This window comes from Herpailurus yagouaroundi, unplaced genomic scaffold, assembly GCF_014898765.1.
Source record: "Herpailurus yagouaroundi ecotype Mexico unplaced genomic scaffold, PumYag 220, whole genome shotgun sequence".
NCBI lineage: Eukaryota > Metazoa > Chordata > Mammalia > Carnivora > Felidae > Herpailurus > Herpailurus yagouaroundi.
The window spans coordinates 1,918,322-1,940,613 of record NW_024412451.1 but is presented as its reverse complement, the minus strand read 5'-3'; the positions used below and the strand labels follow the sequence as shown (position 1 = coordinate 1,940,613).

General features: G+C 54.3%; 1 protein-coding gene and 1 non-coding gene across 4 annotated transcripts; one reads left to right on the top strand and one right to left on the bottom strand.

Moving 5' to 3' along the window:
* Window positions 1-577: 577 nt before the first annotated feature.
* CEACAM19 (CEA cell adhesion molecule 19) lies at window positions 578-18,078 on the bottom strand. 3 transcript variants are annotated; one of them, XM_040457340.1, is made up of 8 exons: window positions 17,837-18,076; window positions 16,569-16,937; window positions 6,255-6,405; window positions 3,757-3,840; window positions 3,128-3,174; window positions 2,390-2,475; window positions 1,855-1,887; window positions 578-1,417 (listed from the first exon to the last, which is right to left on the bottom strand). In XM_040457340.1, exons 1-8 carry the CDS (start codon window positions 17,889-17,891, stop codon window positions 1,364-1,366), a joined length of 879 nt encoding a protein of 292 aa, XP_040313274.1. In that variant the 5' UTR covers window positions 17,892-18,076; the 3' UTR covers window positions 578-1,363. The 3 variants fall into 3 exon arrangements, 2 of the variants coding, with proteins under 2 accessions (XP_040313274.1, XP_040313275.1); XM_040457341.1 differs by lacking the exon at window positions 3,757-3,840 and having other exon boundaries at window positions 17,837-18,077; XR_005785235.1 differs by lacking the exon at window positions 578-1,417 and having other exon boundaries at window positions 1,863-1,887; window positions 3,128-3,238; window positions 17,837-18,078.
* Window positions 17,369-17,555, top strand: LOC121019058 (small Cajal body-specific RNA 16). Its single transcript, XR_005785421.1, has one exon.
* Window positions 18,079-22,292: the final 4,214 nt, after the last annotated feature.

Genomic DNA, 22,292 nt, shown 5'->3' with positions numbered 1-22,292 from the left:
TGCCTCTTGAACTCCCCAGGCACAGTCCTACCTCAGGGCCTTGGCACTTGCTGCTTCTTGGCCTGGAATGCTCTCCCTCCAGATCCCTACATGGCTTCCCCTCCCTCCCCCTTTAGGTCTTGGCTCATTGTCACCTTCTCAGCAGCTTCTCTGCCCCTCCTATGTTTCAAATCACAATCCCTCGGGGCGCCTGGGTGGCTCAGTCGGTTGAGCATCCAAATCCTGATTTCAGCTCAGGTCCTGATCTCACGGCCCTGGGATTGAACCCTGCGGTCGTCGGGCGCCACACTGAGTGTGGAGCCTGCTTGGGATTCTGTCCCTCCCGCTGCCTCTGCCCCTCCCTCACTTGCACGCACACGCATGCGCTCTCTCTCTCAAAAAGTAAAATCCCAATCCCTCAATACTCCCAGCCCCGCTTCTCTCTCTATCTCCCCAGTGGCCTCATCACCATCCAACACACCACGTGTGTGTTAGTTACTTCGCTCGTTAACTCTCTCCCCTGCCACGGCGCCCCTCTAGGAGAACAGAAGGGATTGTCTGTTTTGTTCCCTCCCAAAGCTGCAAGATCCAGAACTGGGCATAACACGCGGCTTATTTATTGCTGAGTGAGTGAATAAATTAAGGGGCTACAGACTGGGCCCACATTTGGGGCCTGGGGTTGGGTGGGGGCAGAGAGGGCCTTGGTACGATTCGGGCCGGGGGTGGGGGCAATGGGCAGGAATTGGCCACAGGTTCTGAAAGACGAGTCTGGAGAGGGGCGGGGTCTGCCCCTGCCTGGGCAGGGAAGGGGTCTTACCCGGTAACTGACCAGGTCTGTCGTCTGGGGTCACAGCCCGTGAGGCCGGCCCTCCCTGCCATGTGCCTTATCCTAGGGGGCCTGTGTGGTGGGGGGCTGCCTTGTCCCAAGGGGCGAGGGGCTCCAAGGACAACCAGGGAGCAGGGGTGGGGCGTCGCGAGCTGACGGTCAGAAGCCCGGCCAAGTAGGCGCCGGTCAGGTCTGGCTAGAGGCAGGCCCAAGCCCCAAGTGTCTCCACCCCCCCCCCCAGTATCCAGTGTGGGGGGGGGTACTTTGGGTTGGGACAAGGGAAGCCTGTCTTTCACAGGCACGTGGCCCAGGCCAGGTTGCTGGAAGGACCAGAACTGAGTGTGGGTTGTATACTCGGAGGGTCCAAGAGGAACTGGGTCCATCATGATCTCTTGCCCCCTGCCCGGGACACCTGCCCAAGTCTTCGTGGGAGTCCACCTCGTTGGCCCCACGGCCCTGGCGGCCTGGTCCTGTGGGGTCTCTGGTACGGCTTTTCTGCGGGCGCCAGGTCCCAGGGGAGGGCTGAGGCCGTCGCCCTTCCAGGGCCCTGGGACCCCTTCAGGGCCTTGGCACGAGCTGGCAGTAAGGAGCAGGGTCGGGGTTCAGCAGGTCCTGGTGGGGGAGGGAGAGAAGGGGGTTGTGGGTGGGGGGGGGTCAGGGTCAGGGGGGAGCCAGGCAGAGGCTGAGAGATACGCGCAGAGAAATGCTCACAGACACACGGGGACACCGAGATCCAGGGGCGGACAGGAGGGGACAGAGAGGGGCTGGGACGCAGGCCCAGAACGGGCTCCCCGCGGTGGGGTCTGACGCAGGCCCCGACCTGCTGTGTGACCCTGGGCACCGCCCTTGCCTCTCTGGGCTTCATTTCCTCCTGTGCAAACTCACAGCCTTGGAAATCCTTCTAAGAGGGAGGAAAGTGCCTCCCCAGGAGGGGAGAGGCTGTACCGTGTACAACTAGGGACGCTGAGAGCAGGTGGACGGTGGGTGAGGGGGCCCCTCCCGCCCCGCCGTCCTCCCCTCCCCTGCCCTCCCGCTTCCCAGCTCCGCACCTGATAGCGGTGGTTCTCGGGCAGGGGCAGGGGCTGCAAGGGAAGAGCACGGGTGAGCCAGGCGCCTCCAACCTTTGACCTTTGCTGTGAGGACAGACCTGGATGCCAAGTCCTCACCGGCACCGGCGGTGGCACGCCCAGTGTTCTGCCCGTGACCCCTTTAGCGCGCGGCCTCCCGTCCACACCTGCCCTTCTGAGCGTCTCCGTTTCAGCTTTTGAAATTGCTGCTCTCAGTTCAGTTCACTTTTTCTTATTATCAGCCCTTCCCACCGATAATAAGGGGAGTATCTGCTCCGTGCAGAAACTACAGCCAAGCGGCAGAGAAAATAAAGTCCCCCACCAGCCTCCGTGCCCCAGAGACAAAGACTCTTTAGGTTGGGTCCCTTCCGGTCTCTTTTCCTGGTGGCTTGAGAGCTGGGAGCCCAGAGAGAGTCGCGTTCCCACGCGACTTGTGTGGGACAAGGTGCCGGGCCCCACAGCGGGCTCCCAGGGGAGGCACCAGGTGGGCTTTGGGGGGGCGGGGGGCGGGGCTCACCATGGCGGTGTTCGCAGACCCCGGGTCACCGAGGGGGGACACCGGGAGGGTCGGAGATGGCATCACTTCGTAGATGTTCCCGTCACCTGAAGCAGAGGACAAGGGAGGAACCGGCTGACAGGTGGCCCACAGGCCCGTGCTGGCTGCTGTCGGCATTCATTCGTTCGGCCAACATTTGTGCAAAGCCCTCTTCTTGCCCAGCCCGGTGCTGGGGACGCAGCGGTGACCGAGGCAGTGCTGGCCCTGCCCTCCTGGGGCTCACAGTCTGGTGGGGGAGCCAGGTCTGTCCCCAGAGTGGGTAGGGTGAGTGGCGGAGCCCAGGGCTCCTGGAGGTGGGTCAAGGTGGGCTTCCTGGAGGAGGGGACGTCTGAGACTGAAGAGAGAGCTACGCAAAAGCAAGAGTGAGTAGGTGCAGAGGCCTGGTGGAAACAGCCTCGTGTTTGAAGGGCGATGATATGTTTGGTCTGTCTGGATTTTATATATATATATATATATATATATATATATATATATATATATATATAGTCTGTTTTTTATTGTTTTCTTTTTGAGGCTGGGAATGTTATATGTGGGAGACGAAGCCAGGAAAGATGGTGGGGACCAGCGTATGGGGGTCTTGAGAGCCATGTTAAGGAGGCTGAGCCCGTCCTACAGACACTGGGGAGCCATGGAGGGCCTTTGAGCAGAGAGGAGTGTGGCAGGGTGAGAGTTTTGGAAGAGGAGGGACTTCCGGCTTACCGGCATTGTGGTTGGGGTGCGCCTCTGGCTCCTCTGTGGTTGTCGTCCTGGGGACACACGGAGGGGGCCTGTGTTAGGGCGCTCAGGTGGGCGGAGAGAGACTCAGAGAAGCTGGAAAGCCCATCAGCCCATCAGAGAGAGAGATGGTCTGGTCCCTGCTTCAGAGTGAGTCAGGACAAGACGTGCCCCATCCCCCCCTGCCCCTTCTCCCATAATCTCCAGCCACAGAGCCCTTCCTCAGTTTCCCCAGCCACTACTGTGCGCCAACGACCGATGCCACTGTTTATACGGACCATCTAAATCCAGGCGCCCCTGGATACCCTTATTTAAAAAACCACTTGAGGGCGCCTTGGGGGCTCAGTCAGTTAAGCGTCCGGCTCTTGATTTTGGCTCAGGTCATGATCTCACTGATCGTGGGATCGAGCCCTGCCGTCGGGCTCCGCTCTGACCGCATGGAGCCTGCTTGGGATTTTCTCTCTCTCTGCCCCTCTCCCGCTCATTCTCTCTCCCTCCTTCTCTCTTTCTCCCTCAAAATAAATAAATAAGCTTTAAAAAAATTAAAAAAATACACTTGACATCATCGCAGCACATTCATCAACTCACTGAACAAATATTTACAGAACACAGACCGTGGGCTGGGCCCCGTTGAAGCCACTGGGGACACAGCTGGGAACAAGACCGACAAGGACCCCTGGCCTCCTGGAGCAGGCATTCTAGTGGGGAGAGAGAGAGAAGTCATATGAGTGACTGACAGTAGAAGGTCAGGGAGTGAAAAGTGCTGTGAAGGAAAGTGAAATTGGAAAGGGGCAGAGGGTAGAGGGGGTGTGCATGCAGTTTCAAATAGGACGGTGTGGGGAGCCTCACTGAGAGGGTGACATTTGAGAAAAGGCCTGATGCAGGCAAGGGAATCAGCTATGCAGAAATCATGGGAAGAGAGTTCTAACAGCTTGTGCAAAGGCCCTGAGGCAGGAGCAGGAATAGCAAAGGAAAAGCAAAGACGGGTGTGGCTGGGGCAGAGAGTGTAAGGGGGAGAGGGGGAAGAGGGGAGGTTAGAGAGGGTTAGTGGGTCAAGCTAGGTCTTGTGTCCATGGTGAGGACTTTGGCCTTGACTCTGAGGGACCCAAACTGACTGATTTTCACCAGATCTTTCGGGCCGCTGAATGGGGAACAGACTGGGGTGGGGGTAGGGGGGGGGGAGTGGAAGCAGGAGACAGAAGCTGCCATGTTGCAATGAAACTTGACTTAAGTAGAAAGTGAGGACAATGAAAGCCAATGGTTTAAATTTGTAGCTCGACGGGGCGCCTGCGTGGCTCAGTTCGTTAAGCGTCCGACTCCGGCTCAGGTCATGATCTCGTGGTCTGTGAGTTTGAGCCCCACGTTGGGCTCTGTGCTGACAGCTCGGAGCCTGGAGCCTGCTTCGGATTCTGTGCCTCCCTCTCTCTCTGCCTCTCCCCTGCTTGTGCTCTATCCCTCTCTCTGTCTCTCAAAAATAAATAAATGTTATTAAAAAAAAAAAAAAGAAAGATGTGATCACCGATTGACCGCTGATCTGGACACAGGCCCTGGGGGGCTCCTCGCCCCCTTCCCTGTCCTGGGAATGTGGGTTCTACCTGCCTTTTCTGCTCCCAGGACATGGCCTTCAGATGGCATGTGGTGCTGAGGACACCTGCACGGTGGACGTGACTGAGCCCAGTTAGGACCTCCTCCTTAGCTGCTGCCCCAGACAAACCTCGTATCTAAGTTTTCTTTGCTTCGTGAAACTGTCCCTACTGACCGGGAGTGACCTCTTTCTTCAGTCTCTCCCTCCGCTCTGTGTTTGGGGGCTGGTTTCAGATTACACCGGGAAGCCCCCAGGAGCATTAGGGACCCACATCACCTCTTTTTGTGTCAGCTGTGAGCTAAGAAGGAGGCCTGGCAGGGATGGCTTAGGTGCCTTTAATGCCCTCCTTCCAGCCGTGGCAGACATGACTAATCGATCACAGCATCCGTTCCCACGGAACTCAGCGCGGCCTCCAGCTCCTTTTCCGCCAAGCTCTCTAGGGCACCCAGTAGGCCCTCAACAGGTGTGTGTTGACTGATTCACTGAGCACAACTGAGCTGGGAGGCGAAAGCCGTTCGCCGCCCCTAAATTGGAGCATGTCGGGAGAAAGACAAGTAGAAGGATCAAGAACCAGAGACCACAGCACCTAAGAGAGAGTAGGACGAGGAGGTAAAGTGGCTGGCTTCATTTTCTGGATATTAGGGAGGGTGGAGAAATTCCTCGTCGGCAAGCAGCTCAGAACCAAGGTCACGAGAGAAAGTTCTCAAGAGACTGATTTCATGAGGAAGGAATTTTTCACAAACAGACAGTCCCCTGGGAAAGCAGGACCTTCTCCATCCTCCCCCCCCTCCGCGGGGGCAGAGGGAGGCACCGCCTGATGCCTTTGCCTGCCCACCATCCACTCGGCTTCTTTGCCAATAAAGTGTGTTTTTTTCTTGGGGGGGGGGACCCACCCCCTCTGAACCCATTTGGTCACGTGGAGCTGGGTCTGTCTCTGGCTCCAGAGCCGCACAAATAGCCCAAGTTTGGCCAATCAGGGTATTTTAGCACCTGGCCACAGCGGCTGGTCTGCACAAGGACATGTGATTTAAGTTAAGCCAGTGAGAAGCAGCCCTGAGGCTTTGGTTGGAAGTGTTAGGGACAAGGTGTGGCCTGCTTGCTGTGGTGGCCCGGTTGGTGGGATGTAAGCCTGGAGCCACTGGGAGCTGTCTCGTCACACTGCGCAAGGGGAGGGCCTGCCTGTGAACGAAGCCACCACGGAGAAAAGCGAAGTTGAGAGGTGTATGGAGAAGTCTCTTGACAAAATCGGGCCCCTGGATCCAGCCATACCTGAAGCTCATGGAGGAAAAAAAAAAAAAAAACTTTCTAATTTTTTGTAAGCCCATTCAGAGGTAGGGTTTCTGTCCCTGGGAGTGCAGACGCCTATCTCGTACAGGCTAGAAAGATCCTTTCCGCCTCATGAGTTCCGAGATTTGATGGGATTGTGTATGCGCCAGATGACGTGACTCATGGAAGGATCAACCAGTGGGACCCAAGGAGTGGGGAAGAAGACAGAGGGAAGGAGAGAGAGGCCTGGGGCCCCTGTACCTGTGGCTCTGGCCCCTCCAGCTTCTTGTTAACAGGAGATGGGCAATGCTCCCGATGAAGAGGGCCCCAGCGGCAAGGGATCCAATGATGATGGCAACCATGATCCCGACGCTCATGGGCAGGTGTGTAATGGGCGGCTCCTTATGCCTTTCTGAGGGGTATGGGAGAGAGCAAGAGGCCTGTGAGATGTCCTGGGAGGGCGCCCCCCCCCTCCCCTCACCCCTGCATCAGTGACTGTCTGTAGAGCACCGATACCATTTCATTTTCCCAGCCCAGAGCTTTCTCCTGCTTTCCAGAGCTGAGCATCTGACTCTCTGATTGATTCTGCTGCACATGAAACTCGGCCTCCCCAGATGCAACCCCTCGGCTCTCCCCTCCTCGAAATCTCTGCTTCCCTGAGATTTCCTCCCATCCCCGGCACATCAGAAACCCCCGGACACACTCCCCCCACCTCACCCCACCGACCTGCTTTTTCTTGCCTCAGTTGATGACACCTCCAGGATGAGGTTCTGGGCTATGTTTTGTCGGGGACATAGGGTCTCGACTCACAGGGTTCTCAAACACTAGCTGCCAGGTTTGGGACGAAGCCTGCCTGACTTCTGACCCCCCACCCCCCCACCCCCACGAGGACCTCCAGCCTTTAATATCAAGCTGAGCACCTGCTATGTCCCAGCCCTTCTTGGCATCTAAGCTCGCAGACTCTGAGGTCAGAATGCTGGGGTTCAAGCCCCTGGGCAGATTACTCAACCTTCCGTGCCTCTCCCAATCTATGGAATTGGGGATAAGAAGAATATCTACCTTGTGGGGTTGTTATGAAGACTGAATGAGTTCACACACACACACACACACACACACACACACACACACACACACACTGCTCAATTTTCGAACAAAGTAGATTCCGTGCCATTTTCAAGAGGAGGAAACCGAGGCACAGAGAGGCGTACTAACCTGCCTGATGGCTCACAGTAGGTGCAGTGCTGGGATTACCCCTGGGCCACCTGAGCTCCTAACGACCACTCTGTGTGGCTTCCAAAAAGGCGCCTGTGGCCCAGGAGCCCCTGAAGGGTGGGAATTAACCGTTTCAGGCTCTGCGCGAATGAAGACTGTTATTTCCAAACAGACTAGGGTGCCGTTGTATATATTTGCGTAACTAAATCCATCAATATTTGCTGATTTCATCCATTTCCCGGAAAATTGATCTCTTCCAAGTGTCCAAAGCCCATTTTTTCAAATGTAATCTTCTCACCGGGAGGAAGAGGGTAGTTCCTGTCTGGGCACATATGGTCGTTGTCCCCACAGCCCAGGGAGGTGGCTAAGTCAGGCCCATTTTACAGATGTGCACGCCAAGGCCCAGAGGGGTTGCATTTGGGCAGAGGAGAGAAGACAGTCCGTCTTCCAGGCACTGCGTCAGCAACTTTTGCACCTTCTCCCTTTTTTTTTTTTTTTATTTTTTTTTTTTTTTTTTTTCAAGTAGGCTCCACACCCAACACGGGGCTTGAACGCACAACCCTGACATCAAGAAGTCGCATGCTCTATGGATTGAGCCAGCCAGGTGCCCCCACCTTCTACCTTTTTGAATCCCCACACCAGCATGTGGAAATTCAGTGGCTCTGCTGAGTGACTAGGGAGGTGGGGCCCAGCCCTCCCCTCCCCCCACCATTGGCTGACTCAAGGAGCCTCCCAGTTTCTGTCCTCCCCACCCCCACCCTGTTGCCCAGTCTTCTTGCAGCATCCAGGGCCCCTGCTCCTGGCTCTGCTTGCTTTGGCCTCTGCTGCCCTGTCCACCCACGCAGTCCCGTCACCCCCCCCCCCCCCCCCGGCTCCTTTCCTCACACTCTGGGCTGTGCAGCCTTTGCCCAGGCTGTTCCCTCCGCTTGGCACACTCTTCTCCATGCGCTATACAGAACTCCTGCTTAATTTACCGTTCCCAGCTCCCTCCGGAAGTCTTTTCTGACAATCCCAGGCCAAGGAGACTCTTGATAGGCATTTCCTTCATAGCTTACTCGCTTCATCATGCGACGAGTTGATTCAGGCTGGCAGCCTGGACATGAAAGAGAGCTCCCAGTACCTCCCTTCTGACCTCAGGCTGTGCTTGCTAATAGACGAAGTTCCTCTTTCCAACTTGACTCTTAACTCGGGCAACAGACCCTGCATGCGAGGCATGCTGTGATGGGAACCGGAACTACCCCCTCAAGCAGTAGGAACTGCCCGAGCCAGCAAGGCCCCTGTGACTGACCCCGAGGCAACGATGGACCTGACCTTGGCTGCCCACCGGCGTGTACCCACTGCCCTTCGCCCACATTTTCCTTATATAAACCTAGAAGTGTTTTCGGCACTTTGGAGACCGTGTCTGAGATGCCAGTCCGCTGTCTCCCCGGTGTCGGCCTCCCCGAAATCGATTCCTTTCCTGTTTCACCTCCACCTCTGCAGTGCGTTCCCTGGGGATATCCCGTCCCTTGTCGCGCGCGCAGGCGGCAGGAACAGTTCAGCCGTAAGCCAATCAGCGCTCTGCATTCCTCTGGCCTTCGTGATTGGTTCCCGTTGGTCCAATCAGAATGAGGCGAAGGGGTGTGGTTCAGAATAGGGGTGGGGAAGGGATCCCTTCTTCTGGAAGCTGTGGGTCTTGAGGCTTGGGGACCCTGGAGTCATTTTGCTACCTGGAAGGCATCGATCATGTCTCCTCCCTGGGAAAGAGAACCCTGAGCTTTAGCTAGGTGGAGGTCTCCCCCAAACAAAGACATTTTCCAGCCTCCTTTAAAGCCTCCATGCACCGGCAGCTCATTGAAACATGCCTTAGAGCACTGTGTTGATCATTGTTGCTGACGTTGGAACGCTGGGCAATTTCACATGCAAAATTCTGTGTCCGAATTTCTCCATTTTTAAAAAGCCACGCCTCACTGTGGCTTTGCTTTGCCTTAAAAAAAATTAAAAAAAAAAACACGTTCATTCACTTTTGAGAGACAGAGAGAAACAGAGCATGAGCAGGGGAGGGTCAGAGAGAGGAGATAGAATCCCAAGCTGGCTCCAGGCTCTGAGCTGTCAGCCCAGAGCCCGATGCGGGACTCGAACCCACGGATCATGAGATCATGACCAGAGCCAAAGTCAAATGCTTAACTGACTGAGCCACCTAGGCACACCCCATGAATTTCCCCATTTCATAAGGACACCAGACGTATCCGATTAGGGCGCAGCCTGGTGGCCTCATTTTAACTCAATTACCTCTATAAAGATGCTATTTCTAAATAAGGTTATATTCTGATGTCCTGAGGGTTCGGACTTAGCGTCTTTTTGAGGCGACATCATTCAACACGCAACATCTCCCAAGCTCCGTTCCCTGCCCTCCTGGAAGATCTTTGAGCTGTTCAGGATCCTTTCATCTATTTCTTTGCTGCTTAAATCAGCTCGAAGCAGTTTCTGTTGCTGTAGCAAGAACCCTGCCTGATTCACGTGACTGAGTGTCCTCTTTTTATAACTTGCTATATTTTCTGCCTTTTACTATAGACGGTGAGCTTGCAAAGAGGGAGGCTGTGAATCCCTGTATTTTTCCAAGTTGATTGCGACAGGATCTCTGCTGTAGTATGAACTTGCCATTCTTTTACGTAGTAGAAGGGTCTAATGCCCCTCCCTCGAATCTTCGCTAATCTTAGTGGCTTGCTTGTAATCAAAAGAATACAATGTAAATGATGCTGTGTGACTCCCCAGGCTAGGTCAGAAGAAGCCATGGAGCCTCTGCCTTGGTCTTTTGGAACACCTGCTCTCTGTTTGTTCTCTCTAAGGACCCAGCCTCCGTGTTGTGAGGGAGCCCGAGCAGTGACACTGGGGACACCACACGACAGTGATCTGGTGGATGATCCCAGCTAAGTTCCCAGCTGACAGCCCGGACGAGCCTCCACACATGTGAGTGAAGACGCTTCTGGATGATTCCAGCCTCCAGCGTTTGAGCCAACCTCTCAGCCTTTGAGTCTTCTCATCCGAGGCCCCAGACATCATGAAGCGGACAGGCCCTCCCTGCCGCGCCTTGTCTGAATTCCTAATCCCCGAAATCGTGAACACAATACAATGGTGGTGGTTCTTATACCACTGGAACAGAGCCCCACATTCTGTTTCTTCTTCCGGGAAGCAACAGTTCCAGGAACTGTTCCAGGAACTTCTTTCCAAAGTTTGCTTTTTGGTTTTTCTCTTTCCTTGTCACTGGGACCATCTATACTCTGTTCTTTAACAGAGAATCATCAGAGCCTTCTTCCACGGATTATATTTCTCCGTGTGTATCTTTTTGAGACAGAGAGAGAGAGAGAGAGAGAGAGAGAGAGAGAGAGAGAATCTTAAGCAGGCTCCGTGCCCAGCGAAGAGCCTGACACGGGACTTGATTCCATGACTCTGGGATCATAACCTGAGCTGAAATCAAGAGTCAGATGCTCAACGACTGAGCCATCCAGGCGCCCCTCCATATGTATCTTTGATTAGATACAAATACATCTGAAAAAAGTGCTTTGAGAGGCCATTACACAAGTGGACAACAGCCAGACCATATATAAAAATAGAATTTTGACCCACAGTCTGCAGTGCGCTGCCTAGAAAACCGACCCTCTTATAAACAGCCCAGGAAGCCAGCCTGCTTTGGGTCAGACTTAAAGGAAACAGGGTTGCTATCTCCAGTGACCATCCAGGACCACAAACAGCCACTTCTGCAAGAATGGGCCTTAAATGGCCGGAACTTGATTAACGACCAACAGCTTCCCTAAGGTTCGTCCCTGCTTCTAACTTCGGACCAATCAGAGAAAGCCAAATACGCAGCCTAACCAATCGCCTTCTAGGTTCCCCGGGCCAACGGCCTCCAATCAGGGCACAGCTGAAGCCTTCTCTTTTTTCCACCACGAAGCTTTCCCACCCCCCTCTGCCTGTCTTTGAGCCTCTGCCCAAATGCAAGCGAGAGTGGCTGACTCCCTCGCTAGAGCGAACTCCGAATAAATAGCCTTTGCTTTTCTCATTGGTTTCATTCTTTGCTGATTTCCACGGCCTGGAAGGCAGCAGCTTCGCGTGGATTTGCCGACCAGTCCTCACCGCGACCCATGGTGGGAGGTGTAGTTGCCCCCGCTTTACAAGACATTTGGGGACCAGAGGCTCTGAAAGGTTCGGCCGTTTGACGAAAGGTGAGTAGTGCCGGTGAGTATGAAACCCGTGACACCATCCACTTAGCCCTCGATGGTGGTAGTTAATGATGAGGCAGAAGCAAGTCATAAAAGTGTGGGCTCCGGAGCCCGCCAGCCTGGGTTCAAGGCTTGCGTCTGCTGCTCCTTAGCTGGGTGACCTGGGGGAAGTTACTTAAACTCCCTGTGCCTCCGTTTCTCCATCTGTATAATGGGGATCGTCGTGCCGTGGCTGGGAGGACACAAAGGGTAATGCGTGTGAAACACCCTGCGCGTGTTCAGTGAAGGGGAGCTGGGCTCTGTAGTTTACTGCCTCGGGCGTCAGAGGGCCCGGAAGGCTTGGAGGAACCCGTGCAAGGTTGCTTGAAGGTCCCAAGCCCCCACGACTAGATTTACGGGGGAACGGACACCAGCTGTAAACGGCCGTGATCCCCCTCTGGCTTTTGAGCCTGGGTTAGGCTGCTTAACGGCTGCCGGATCTCGAGCAACTGACTTCATCTCGCCGAGCCTCTGTTTCCTCATCCGTACACTGGGGACAGCTATAGGACCTCCGTGCCCTGGGCCTTTCTTTCTTTTTTTTTTTTTTTTAAATTTTTTTTTTCAACGTTTATTTATTTTTGGGACCGAGAGAGACAGAGCACGAACGGGGGAGGGGCAGAGAGAGAGGGAGACACAGAATCGGAACCAGGCTCCAGGCTCTGAGCCATCAGCCCAGAGCCCGACGCGGGGCTCGAACTCCCGGACGGCGAGATCGTGACCTGGCTGAAGTCGGACGCCCAACCGACTGCGCCACCCAGGCGCCCCAACCCAGGCGCCCCAACCCTGGGCCTTTCTTGTGCTGTCACAGGCTGCCCTGAGCCTGTGAGTCCTCCACTTGGGGAGTTCTGCCCGAGGCTCACTTCCTTAGCCTTTTTTAGCGCGTGGGCACGGTCACGTGACCCAGGCTCCCGGCTCAGGGACACGCCCACCCACATATAAACGCTCGGGGGGGGGGCGTCGCAGGAGCACGGAGCTCTCTGTCCGTTCCTTTTGTACGCTCAGTGCCTGGAGCACAGGACGGGCCCAATAGATGCTTGTTGAACGCATGAATGAATGCAAGCGTGAGTGAATGAATGCAGCCTGCCAGTCCCTCCCCCCCCCCCCCCCCGCCCCCCAGACAGGGGTTCTGGGCCCCGGGCTGACACTGCGGGCAATGCCTGCCTGGCTGGAGAGTTCCCTAAGTAGATTGCACCTTGTTTCTGGTTCTCGGCCTCCTGGGGGTTGTGCAAGCCCGCAGCAGCCTGTGTTAAGCCCCTTTCCAGCCGCTAAAGGCACACAAATTCCTTGATGATTAAGAGAGATAAAGCGTGGGGATTGCCCGGGACACAGGAAGAGCTCCCCACCACGTCCCCCACCCAGGGGCTGGATTTAGGGCCACCACTGTCGTCCGTATAAAAGCCCCGGCTGGCTGCCGAGGAGACCCGGCTGCCTTGAGGACACGCCCAAGCCCGTGCCTCGTTACCTCCGTCTTTTCCTTTGCTCTTCCTTTGGCCTAAGGGCTCTGCTTCCTGTTCCCTGGGCTCAGCCCTCTGGCATTTCCCACAAGGGAGTGGCTTCCACTGGGGCTGAGAAAGAACCAGGTGGCAGAGGGCCAGGGACATGAACTCGGACCCAGCTGGGGCCTCGGTTTCCTGCCTTTCCCAGCCGCGTGGGCGGGGGGGGGGGGGGGCGGGGGCGGTCGCCTCTCTGTAAAATGAGGATCATGCCAGTTCTTGTGGGAACGGAATGAAGCGAGGTCAGCAAAGGTCTTGGCTTAGAGGTACCCGGCATCCAGTAAGTGCTCATAGATGAGAGGCGGAGCTACAAATACTTACGAAGTACCTACTGTGTGCTAAGCACTGCTCTGCCCTAGGGGATTCATGGTGAACAAAACAATAGATTCATATTATGATTCTTATGAGGAGAGCAGGTGTTGAGTCCTCGATCATCTGTGCAGTCCTGATCCCCAGGCCTCTGACTTCCCATCTTGTTTGTTCTCCTTGATCCCAGCCCCTTGGACAAAGGGTAGACCCTTCACTCAAGGGGAAGGAAACCCCAGGCCAGGCTGGATCAGCCAGATTTTGTCTCCGTCTCTCTGTCTCTTCAGCTCTCTCTTTTTTAATGCTTCTTTATTTTTGAGAGACAGAGGGCGAGCGGGGGATGGACAGAAAGAGAGGGAGACACAGAATCCGAAGCACGCTCCAGGCTCTGAGCTGTCCGTACAGAGCACGGTGCGGGGCTCGAACCCACGAACCGTAAGATGATGCCCTGAGCCGAAGTCGGACGCTTAACCAACTGAGCCACCCAGGCGCCCCAGCTCTCTTCCTTTCCGTCTCTGCCTTTTGGAAGAAGAGATTCAAAATATGCAACGAAGCCTGGGCTGACACCCGGTTTGAGGTCTGGCAGGAATCCCTAGCCATGAAGACGAGATGCGGTCAGAGGTGGCGCCCCCTGGAGGACAAGGGAGCACTTGCCTTTCTGACAACTTCTATTTCCCATCAGCTCTGTGGGGCTCCCCACCCATTCATTTATTCAACAGTGTGTCTGGCCCCGTTCTAGGCTCCCAGGAGACAGCTGTGAACCCAGGCCTCCCAGAGCCGACATTCCAGGGGCTTCCTCCGGGGTTCTACAAGGCTCCCTACACTGTGAGTCATTGGCACAGAGCTTCTGTCCTTACAACCCGCGCCTGGCCTTGAAAACACCCCCCAGCGCTGGCCTAGGGTGTCCCTCCTGCTCTCCTGCTTCAGGCGTGCTGGCCTCCTGCCTGCTCAGTGCATGAATCCCACAGCTTCTTGCCACTGGCCCTTTGCACAGACCAAACCCTCTGCCCGAACATCTCCCAAAGCTCCTTTCCCCTCGACTTAGAATTATCAGTAATGATCAAGCGTTGTCGAAGGAGCACCTTTCCGGGGTAACCTCCATACTACTGCTATTTATAATTTCATCATCCCCGTGCGTGACTTTTCCTTCGCGGTCCCTGCACTGTTCCTGATGACCTGTTTTTTGTGTGTGTGATTATTAGTTAATATCTGTCTCTCCCGCTGGGCTGTGAGCCCCGGGAGGGCAGGGTCAGGGCTGCCTCAGTCTCCACTGTGTCCTAGCCCTGACCAGGGCAGTCCAGACGCAGAGGCGGCCTTGGGGCAGAGGCTCGTGGGGGAATCTTTGCTGAAGGAACCAGTGAATGAACAGTTCGGCATCTCCGGAGGCAGCCGTGCATTCGAATCCCAGCCCTGAAGCTAATATTGGGGACATGCCTTAAACCACCTGAGCCTCAGCTTCCTTCTGAATACAACGGAGATTTAACCATGGGTGGGGTAAACTGGGTACCAGATCACTCCTCTGTTTAATACCCTCTAGTGGCTTCTCTCATTCTCCCCGTGGCCAACAAGCCCAGCCCCTGTGTGCCTCACAGGCCTCGACCCCTAACACCCAACTCGCACACTGCCTTATGGCCACGGCATCCTTCTGTCTATATGCTTTGAACACACCAGGCTAGACTTGCCTCAGGGCCTTTGCACTTGCTGTTGCCTCTTCTGCCCCTCAGAAATCTGCAGGGCTCCTTTCCTTCCTTCTGCTCAAATGTCACTTCTTCAGCAAGCTTATCTGATGACCTCCCGTCCCAGATTACATCATCCTGTTTAATCTTTTTTTTTTTTTTTTTTACTGGGTAAATCATCATCTCTCTGCCCCTCAATTTCCTCGTCTGTAAAATGAGTCTGATGATATTTCCCACTCACAGGCCTGCAGTGAGGATTCAATGAGTTATACATAAAGCAAGCATGTGATAAGCACCAAATAAAGTTAGCGCTATTATTGTTAATGTCTCTGAAATATGGCCTTCATTTATCATTTCCATGCTCATTATCGCCTCCCACATATGAATGGAGGTGAGGAGGTTTTCTTTCTTTCTCTTCTCTGGGAGGAAATGGCTGCGCTCCCAGACTCTGGCGTTATGACTTTGTGGGATCAAGTCCCAATTCTACCGTGCTCTGTGCCTCGGTTTCCTCATCTGTAAAGTGGAAACAAAAATCGTGCCTGCCTCGTGGAGTTTTTGGCCTAGAAAGGTGTCATTCATTTATTTATTCAACAAACATTAACTGACAATCCATGGTGTCCTCCCCCCCCCACCCCCTCCCCGCACTGTGGTAGAATTTGGACAATAAAAGGACCACTACGCTCTTGCTCTCTCTGAAGAAAATCCCATCCTAGTGAGACACGTTTGCAACGTGGTAAGTCAGAGGACGTTATGAAAATCACAGAAGTAATGGCGTGATCAGAGTCCTCTGGGGACACAGATGGTTAATGACCAAGTCTGCCTGGGGGGGCTGAGAAGTTCCAGCACCCCCCCCCCCCCCCCGCTATTGAGATGTTACTGGTATAGGACATTACACGGGGGTTTTAAAGTACATTAAAATTTAAAGTTGACTTATTTATTTTCAAGGAGTCTCTACACCCTACGTGGGGTTCACACTCACAACCCCGAGACCAAGAGTTACATGCTCTCCCAGCTGAGCCAGCCAGGGGGGTTAATATCGAGCAGTGGTTCTCAATCAGGGGTGACGTTTGGCATTGTCGGCAGGCAATTCTGGTCGTCACAGCTGGAGGAATCCTGGCATCTAGTGGGCAGAGGCCGGGGAAGTCTCTGAATATCCTACAGCGCGCAGAACAGCCCTCTCCTACAAAGACTCAGCGGGTCCGAAATGTTAACAGGGCCCAGGGCGAGAGGCTATGCTCTCGCGTAAGTGTGCCCAAGTGACGAGTGCCCAGGAATTGCTGGCCATCGCCATTGTCCACGGCCCCCTCTCTAGCACTTTGCCCCGAGTGGATTGCTCCCTTAGGACCACGTACACCGTAGGAGCTCAATAAATATCCTATTAGGGAAGGCGTGGGAGCAGTAAAAGAGACAGTGTGTTCCCCAGGGCCCCCAGCTCAGGCTCTGGCACAAGATAAATAAATAAATAGGTATTTTATCAGTGAGGATTAAGTGATAGCTTCAGGGCCCGGCACACAGTAGGTGCTCAATCAGTAGGCGTTGAATGGGTGAAGGAGAGAGCCAAACGAGGCGGTATGGGCGCAGATCCTGGCCGTGGGAGATGTCAGGGCGCGTTAGCCTCCCCACTTCCTTGCTCGGCGGGGCAACACTCACCCTCCACCTGGACCTTGGTCTTGGCCCTCATGGTCCAGGCAGGATTGATGGTGACAGCGACCTGGTAGGTGCCGCTGTCGGTGGGCTGGGCCCGATGCAGCAGCATGGAGCCATTGGGGAAGCCAACGATGTCACGCTGCCCCATGGCACTGCCGTCCCTCTGGGGCCGCTGAAGCTCGGGGATGTAGGTGAAGAGCATCGTGCCACCGTGGGCCTCCTCCCCCAGGTACCAGTTGAAGTCCTGAAAGGTGTCTGGGATGCCCCGGACAGACAGGAGCAGGTCCTGGTTCTTTTGAGGATGCTCTGGAATCTTCTGGATGCGGAGGGCAGCCCGGGAGCCTTGGGGGACCCAGAGGGCCAGGATTGAGGCTGCGGGGGGGTTACAGGGGTGGCCCGACATCAGAGGTGTTGGGCAGGGATCATAGCATTTTCCTCCCTCTGTGTCCTCATCTGGGGACAAGGATTCTGAATGGTGTTCAGGGGAAGCAGGGCTGGGGTTGATTAGTGATGTCTGCCCCGGGGTCAGGAGTGGGAACCCAGATATGAAAGCCACAGATTTCTTATCCCATTGGCCCAGCAGATTTTTCTCCCCTAAGGTGCTATGTGGTCTGCTTCTAAACTCATGGACTCTCTGAATTCATTCATTCATTCATTCATTCATTCATCTAACCAATATTTACGGACATACATATTAGTTATGTTATAGTACCAATTATATATGATATGTCTAAAATTCTCTAGATTTCTAGGCACAGGGGATACAGCACAGAAACAAATACAAATTAATTCCTGTCCCCATGATGGTCCGGGGAAAGGCTCCCGTGTTGCTGAACCTGCCCGGTTGTGGGTACAGCCTTGTACCAGGCAGTCCGATCCTGACCTCAGTAAATTACCAGCAACAGTTTTTTTCTGGGGTTTGAATTTGCAATAATGGGCGTGAACATTCTAGCCGCAGCTTGATGATCACGTATGATACTGCAAATAGGACGAACACACACACACACACACACACACACAACCCCCTCTCGCCAGCCCCCCCACAGACAGACAAAATTCCTGTCCTCGTGGTCCTGACATTCTAGAAAGTTCCATAGTTAAAATTAGGGATGGGGTGTGATTCTACAGCTCCCCATCCTCCCCGGCCCTCCCCGATCTTACTCTTAATAATGTCTTCCCTGACCATCCTTCCCTTCTTCTAAGAGGAAACCTCAGCCCCTGGGCTGAGTCCTGCCTTCCCCCCTCAGCCCTGGGGTGTGTTTCCTCCTTACCTGAGAGCAGGAGGCCCTTTGAGAAGTGGCGTCGGGCCCCCTCAGGAGTTGCCATCTTGGTGGCAGGGGCCACTGCGGGCACTCAGTGGGCACTCGGCTGGCAGAAGTGGGCCAACTCAGTGGGGGTCCTGGGCGTGCCTCCCAGACATGGCCGAGGCTGACCAAGCCCCAGCACCCCCTTTCCACAGGCTCCCGAGCCTTCACCCGTGCTCCCTGGGATGGCTGCCGACACTGGTTGAACCAGTTTTCCAGGGTGACTGGGGAGCTTCCTGGGGTTTCCCAGGACTCCTCCCTTAATCCCCTCCAACCTCTCTCTTCTCCCCACCCAGTGTGACTGAGCAATCTCCCTGGGCCAGGCAGCTCCCTGCATGTAGCCCCAACATAACGCCCTCATTCAACATCCCCCATGCATAACTGTGCCCATTTCACAGAGGAGGAAACTGAGGCTCAAGGGAGGAGGCAAGTCTACCAGTAGGTGGAGATGTGACTTCACCTGTGGCTGGCTTACTCTAAAGAAAGCTTTTAGCATGGTTTTTCAAAAGCATCATTCATTCATCCATCCACATTCATTCCAACACACGCTCCTTATGCCCAGCCCCATGCTGGGTGGTGCTGAGGACACAGTGACGACTGAGACAGCTCTTGCTTTGCCCTCCGTCCACAGTCGGGCTCACAGTTCTGTGTCTATGTTGGGGAGGGGAACAGACCCATCCCCAGACAATGATGATCCGGAGGGATCAGCGCTGGGACAGAGGAGCCCAGGGGGCTGGGAGAGCCCAAAACGAGGCCTCACTCAGCCTGAGGGGCAGGGAGGGCTTCCTGGAGGAGGAGACAACGGAACAGAATAGGAGTAGCAATGAGACAGGTGCTGTGGGGTGGGGTGAGGTTTATACCAAGCATTGTTAACAGCACTTGAAAGGGCGTGGAGGCTGAAGATTCTGGCTGGGGAGGGTCTGAGTAGGAGGGGGTGAGGCTGGAGAAGAAGGAGGGAGGGATGCATTGGAATTCTGAGCTCTGTTAGAACAGGGTCTAGGTGATGGAGGGTCCAGGGCTGTGCTGATACTGTGGCCAGTAGCCGCATATGGCAATTGAAATATGCCCTTAAATTAATTAAAATTAATGCCTCAAAAATTAGTTTCTCAGGGGCGCCTGGGTGGTTCAGTCAGTGAAGCATCTGACTCTTGGTTTCAGCCCAGGTCATGATCTCACGGTTCGGGGGTTCAAGCCCCACCTCGGGCTCCGTGCTGACAGTGTGGAGCCTGCTTGAGATTCTCTCTCTCTCTCTCTCTCTCTCTGCCCCTACCCCACTCCCTCTCTGTCTCTCTCTCAAAAAAAAAATTAATTTCTCAAACTGGCCACTTTCTTTTTTTTCTTAATTTTTTTTTTAACGTTTATTTATTTTTGAGACAGAGAGAGACAGAGCATGAATGGGGGAGGGACAGAGAGAGAGAGGGAGACACAGAATCCAAAGCAGGCTCCAGGCTCTGAGCTGTCAGTAGAGAGCCGGATGAGGGGCTTGAACCCCCGAACTGTGACGTCATGACCTGAGATAAAGTCAGACGCTTACCTGACTGAGCCACCCACCCAGGTGTCCCTGAAATTTGTTTACTTATTTTGAAAGAGAGTGCACTGGGGGGGGGGGGGGGGCCCGGGAGGGAGAGGGAGAGAGAGAGAGAATCCCAAGTAGGCTCTTCCATGCCGTGCCCAGCCCGACTTGGGGCTCGATCTCACGAAGCTGAGCTGAAATCAGGAGTCGGACCCTTCACCGACCAAGCCACCCAGACGCCTCCATCACAGGAGTTTCTCCTGCACGGGGCTGGTCTAAGGATCTGAAGCGGGCAGGGCCCCGCGAGGTTTCCGGGTCTGCGGGAAGCACAGTAAGTTGGGGTGCTTGTCGGTAGCAGTTTGCGTGTGTGTATGTGTCGCCAGACTGCCGGAGGTGAGGGCGTCCACCGGAGTCCGCAGCTTGGAGTGACAGAAAAATCTTGACTTTGAACCACCTTAGGGTGGGGGTGGCCCAGCCCGGCTAAACAATCGCAGAGTCCCTGTGGCGAGCTGGTGAGCTTGACTCAGCCGGGCTCCGCTATCACTCGGCTATGGGATCTTGGCTGCAGGTGACTTCACCTCTCTGAGCCTTGGCGTCCTCCTCTGGACAGTGGGGACAAGCATCCGCACCTCACGGGGCTGCCGCGAGGGGTAAGGAGACACTCACGCAAGAGGCCCCCAAAGCACACAACAGACGTCTGGCGGTGGTGGTGGTGGTGGTGTTGACCTTGTCTTTGGACTTGCGCTCCTTCCAGAATTCTCCCTGCCCCTCTGTGACCCCGCTCAAGGGACGTGCATCCCCCCCACCCCCCAGGCGTTTCCAACCCCCCCACCTCCCGAAAGCTCCCTGATGCCTTGAAGGCTTTGTGCGTCGTTTCGTGTCCACGGGGATTTACCCTCTGTCCTTCTAGCTGCAATTTTGAAACTTCCTCTCTCTGCTTGAGAGAGAGGTGGTTGCAAACCCGGCCATCCTTTCCAAGTGGGGCCGCCCCCCGGGGGGAGACAGCTCCAAGCTTGGGCCCCCACAAGATTGCCCGAACCAGCCTCATTCTGGTAGGAATTTGGTTGCACAGCAGGAGTGGAAGTTAGGGGGTCAGAGGGATTCTGGTACCTTTTCACTGTCGACCTCTTGGAGTGAAGGCTCCGTAAGTAGTAAGTAGTGTTAGGCGGTTCGTAAAGCAAAGCCCATCATTCTGGAATTTCCAGGTGCTGAAGCTTCTCTCTGCCTCTGTCTCTCTCTCAAATAACGACGGATTCCTTTTGCATTATGAAAAGAAAAGGTTTACTATAGAAAATTTAGACAGTATGAACGCAAAAAGAAGAGTGTAAAATTAAACCATCGTCTAACTACCCAGAGAGGTTCACCGGTTAAAAAAATACCAGAGGTGCAGACTTCTACGGTCAGCCATTCTATCATTCTGTAGCCTTCCTCTGGGTTTTTGCCCAGTTTCAGAAGGCAGATCCTGATGGGTCCAAGTCCCCCCCAGGCAGTCTCCTTCTTTTGCTGGGGATTGGTTGAGCGGTGGGCGATGCCGGCCAGTGAGATCCGAGAGGAGGCTGCTGGGGAAGTTCACCCAGGACACGGTCATCTGTTTTTCCAGATCTGGGTCTGGCTGCGATGGCTGGAATGCAGCAGCCCTCTTGGCGCCAACCGGAGGCCGACGCCTATGCCAATGCGCGGTGGAAAACAGAACTAACCGCAGAGAAGCAGAGCTGAGCTCCACACGCGGTGCCTGGAGTAGAAACAGACAATCCAGTTCCTTGTGTTTAATCTCAGTCTGGGGAGCGGGGGTGGGGAGGGAGGGCCCTCTCCGCTCTTGGCCCCTGAAGCACCCTCACCATCCCATTTTTATATACTGATGGACGTTCTCCCAGCGACTGGAGTCTCCCTAGGCTCCCCTGAGCCCTTCCTACGAGGCCTGACTTTTGGACCTCCGTGTTCTTCTCTCTTTTGTCCAATTTTGGCAAGTATCCTCCTAAGTCAGTTTCACCAGAACCCGTCACCCTTGATAGCTGTTCCGCCCTCCACATCCGATCAGGTTCCTCGTTTCCCCCCACCCCTCCCCCCAGGTGCTGTCTGATCACCCCTGCCTGCCCTCCGCCAGGCAAGAATCTTGTCGGGTGCTTTAACAGGCATCGTTAAATAATCGTTTTTTTTTACAGTTAGAATACTATTTTTTTTTTTTTCTTGAATCCATCCTTCTTAATTCACCCATCCTTCACTTCGTGGATTTAATTGGTTCCTAAAAATCCTGCCCCTAAGAGCTGAGGTGTGGAAATATGCATATATATGTTTAAGGTAGAACTCCAGGATATTGAACCGTTCAAATGAAATAACATAAACGTCTGTGACTCGACACACAGTTTACAAAACGTGACATCATCCACTTTGCTTCCAAGGCGTTGCAAAGAGACAAGCGAAAATAAATGTTGAAAGAATTAAAATTCCCTGCATAACCTTCACAGATCAAACCGGGCATTGCTTTAAGACTACGTGCATCGATCAGTTCCATATATTAACTGATGTAATGCTAACGTTTGCATAAAGTAGCTTGATTCAGTATTGTCATTTACAAACAGGGAATCGAAAGTTTATGATGATTAGGTTAAGAAGGATTTGGACCCAGACTATCTGACTGCGAGTGTCATTGTGTGCACAGCTCCCTGGGGTCGGTGTCCCCTAAATTTACCCAACATTGTCCACAGCTGTGGCATCAGTTGACGTTCCCACATCCCACGTATGCGATTTCACGAGTCTCCACCTCCTCGTCCACAGCTGCTGTTTTCAGACATTTGGAGTTTTGCAAATTTCATTATAGTAATTGTTGCATTTCCTGAAATCCGGGTAAAGCTGAACATCTTTTCACATGCCTATTAGCTGCCCAATGTTTCTCCAGACGTTTCATTATGA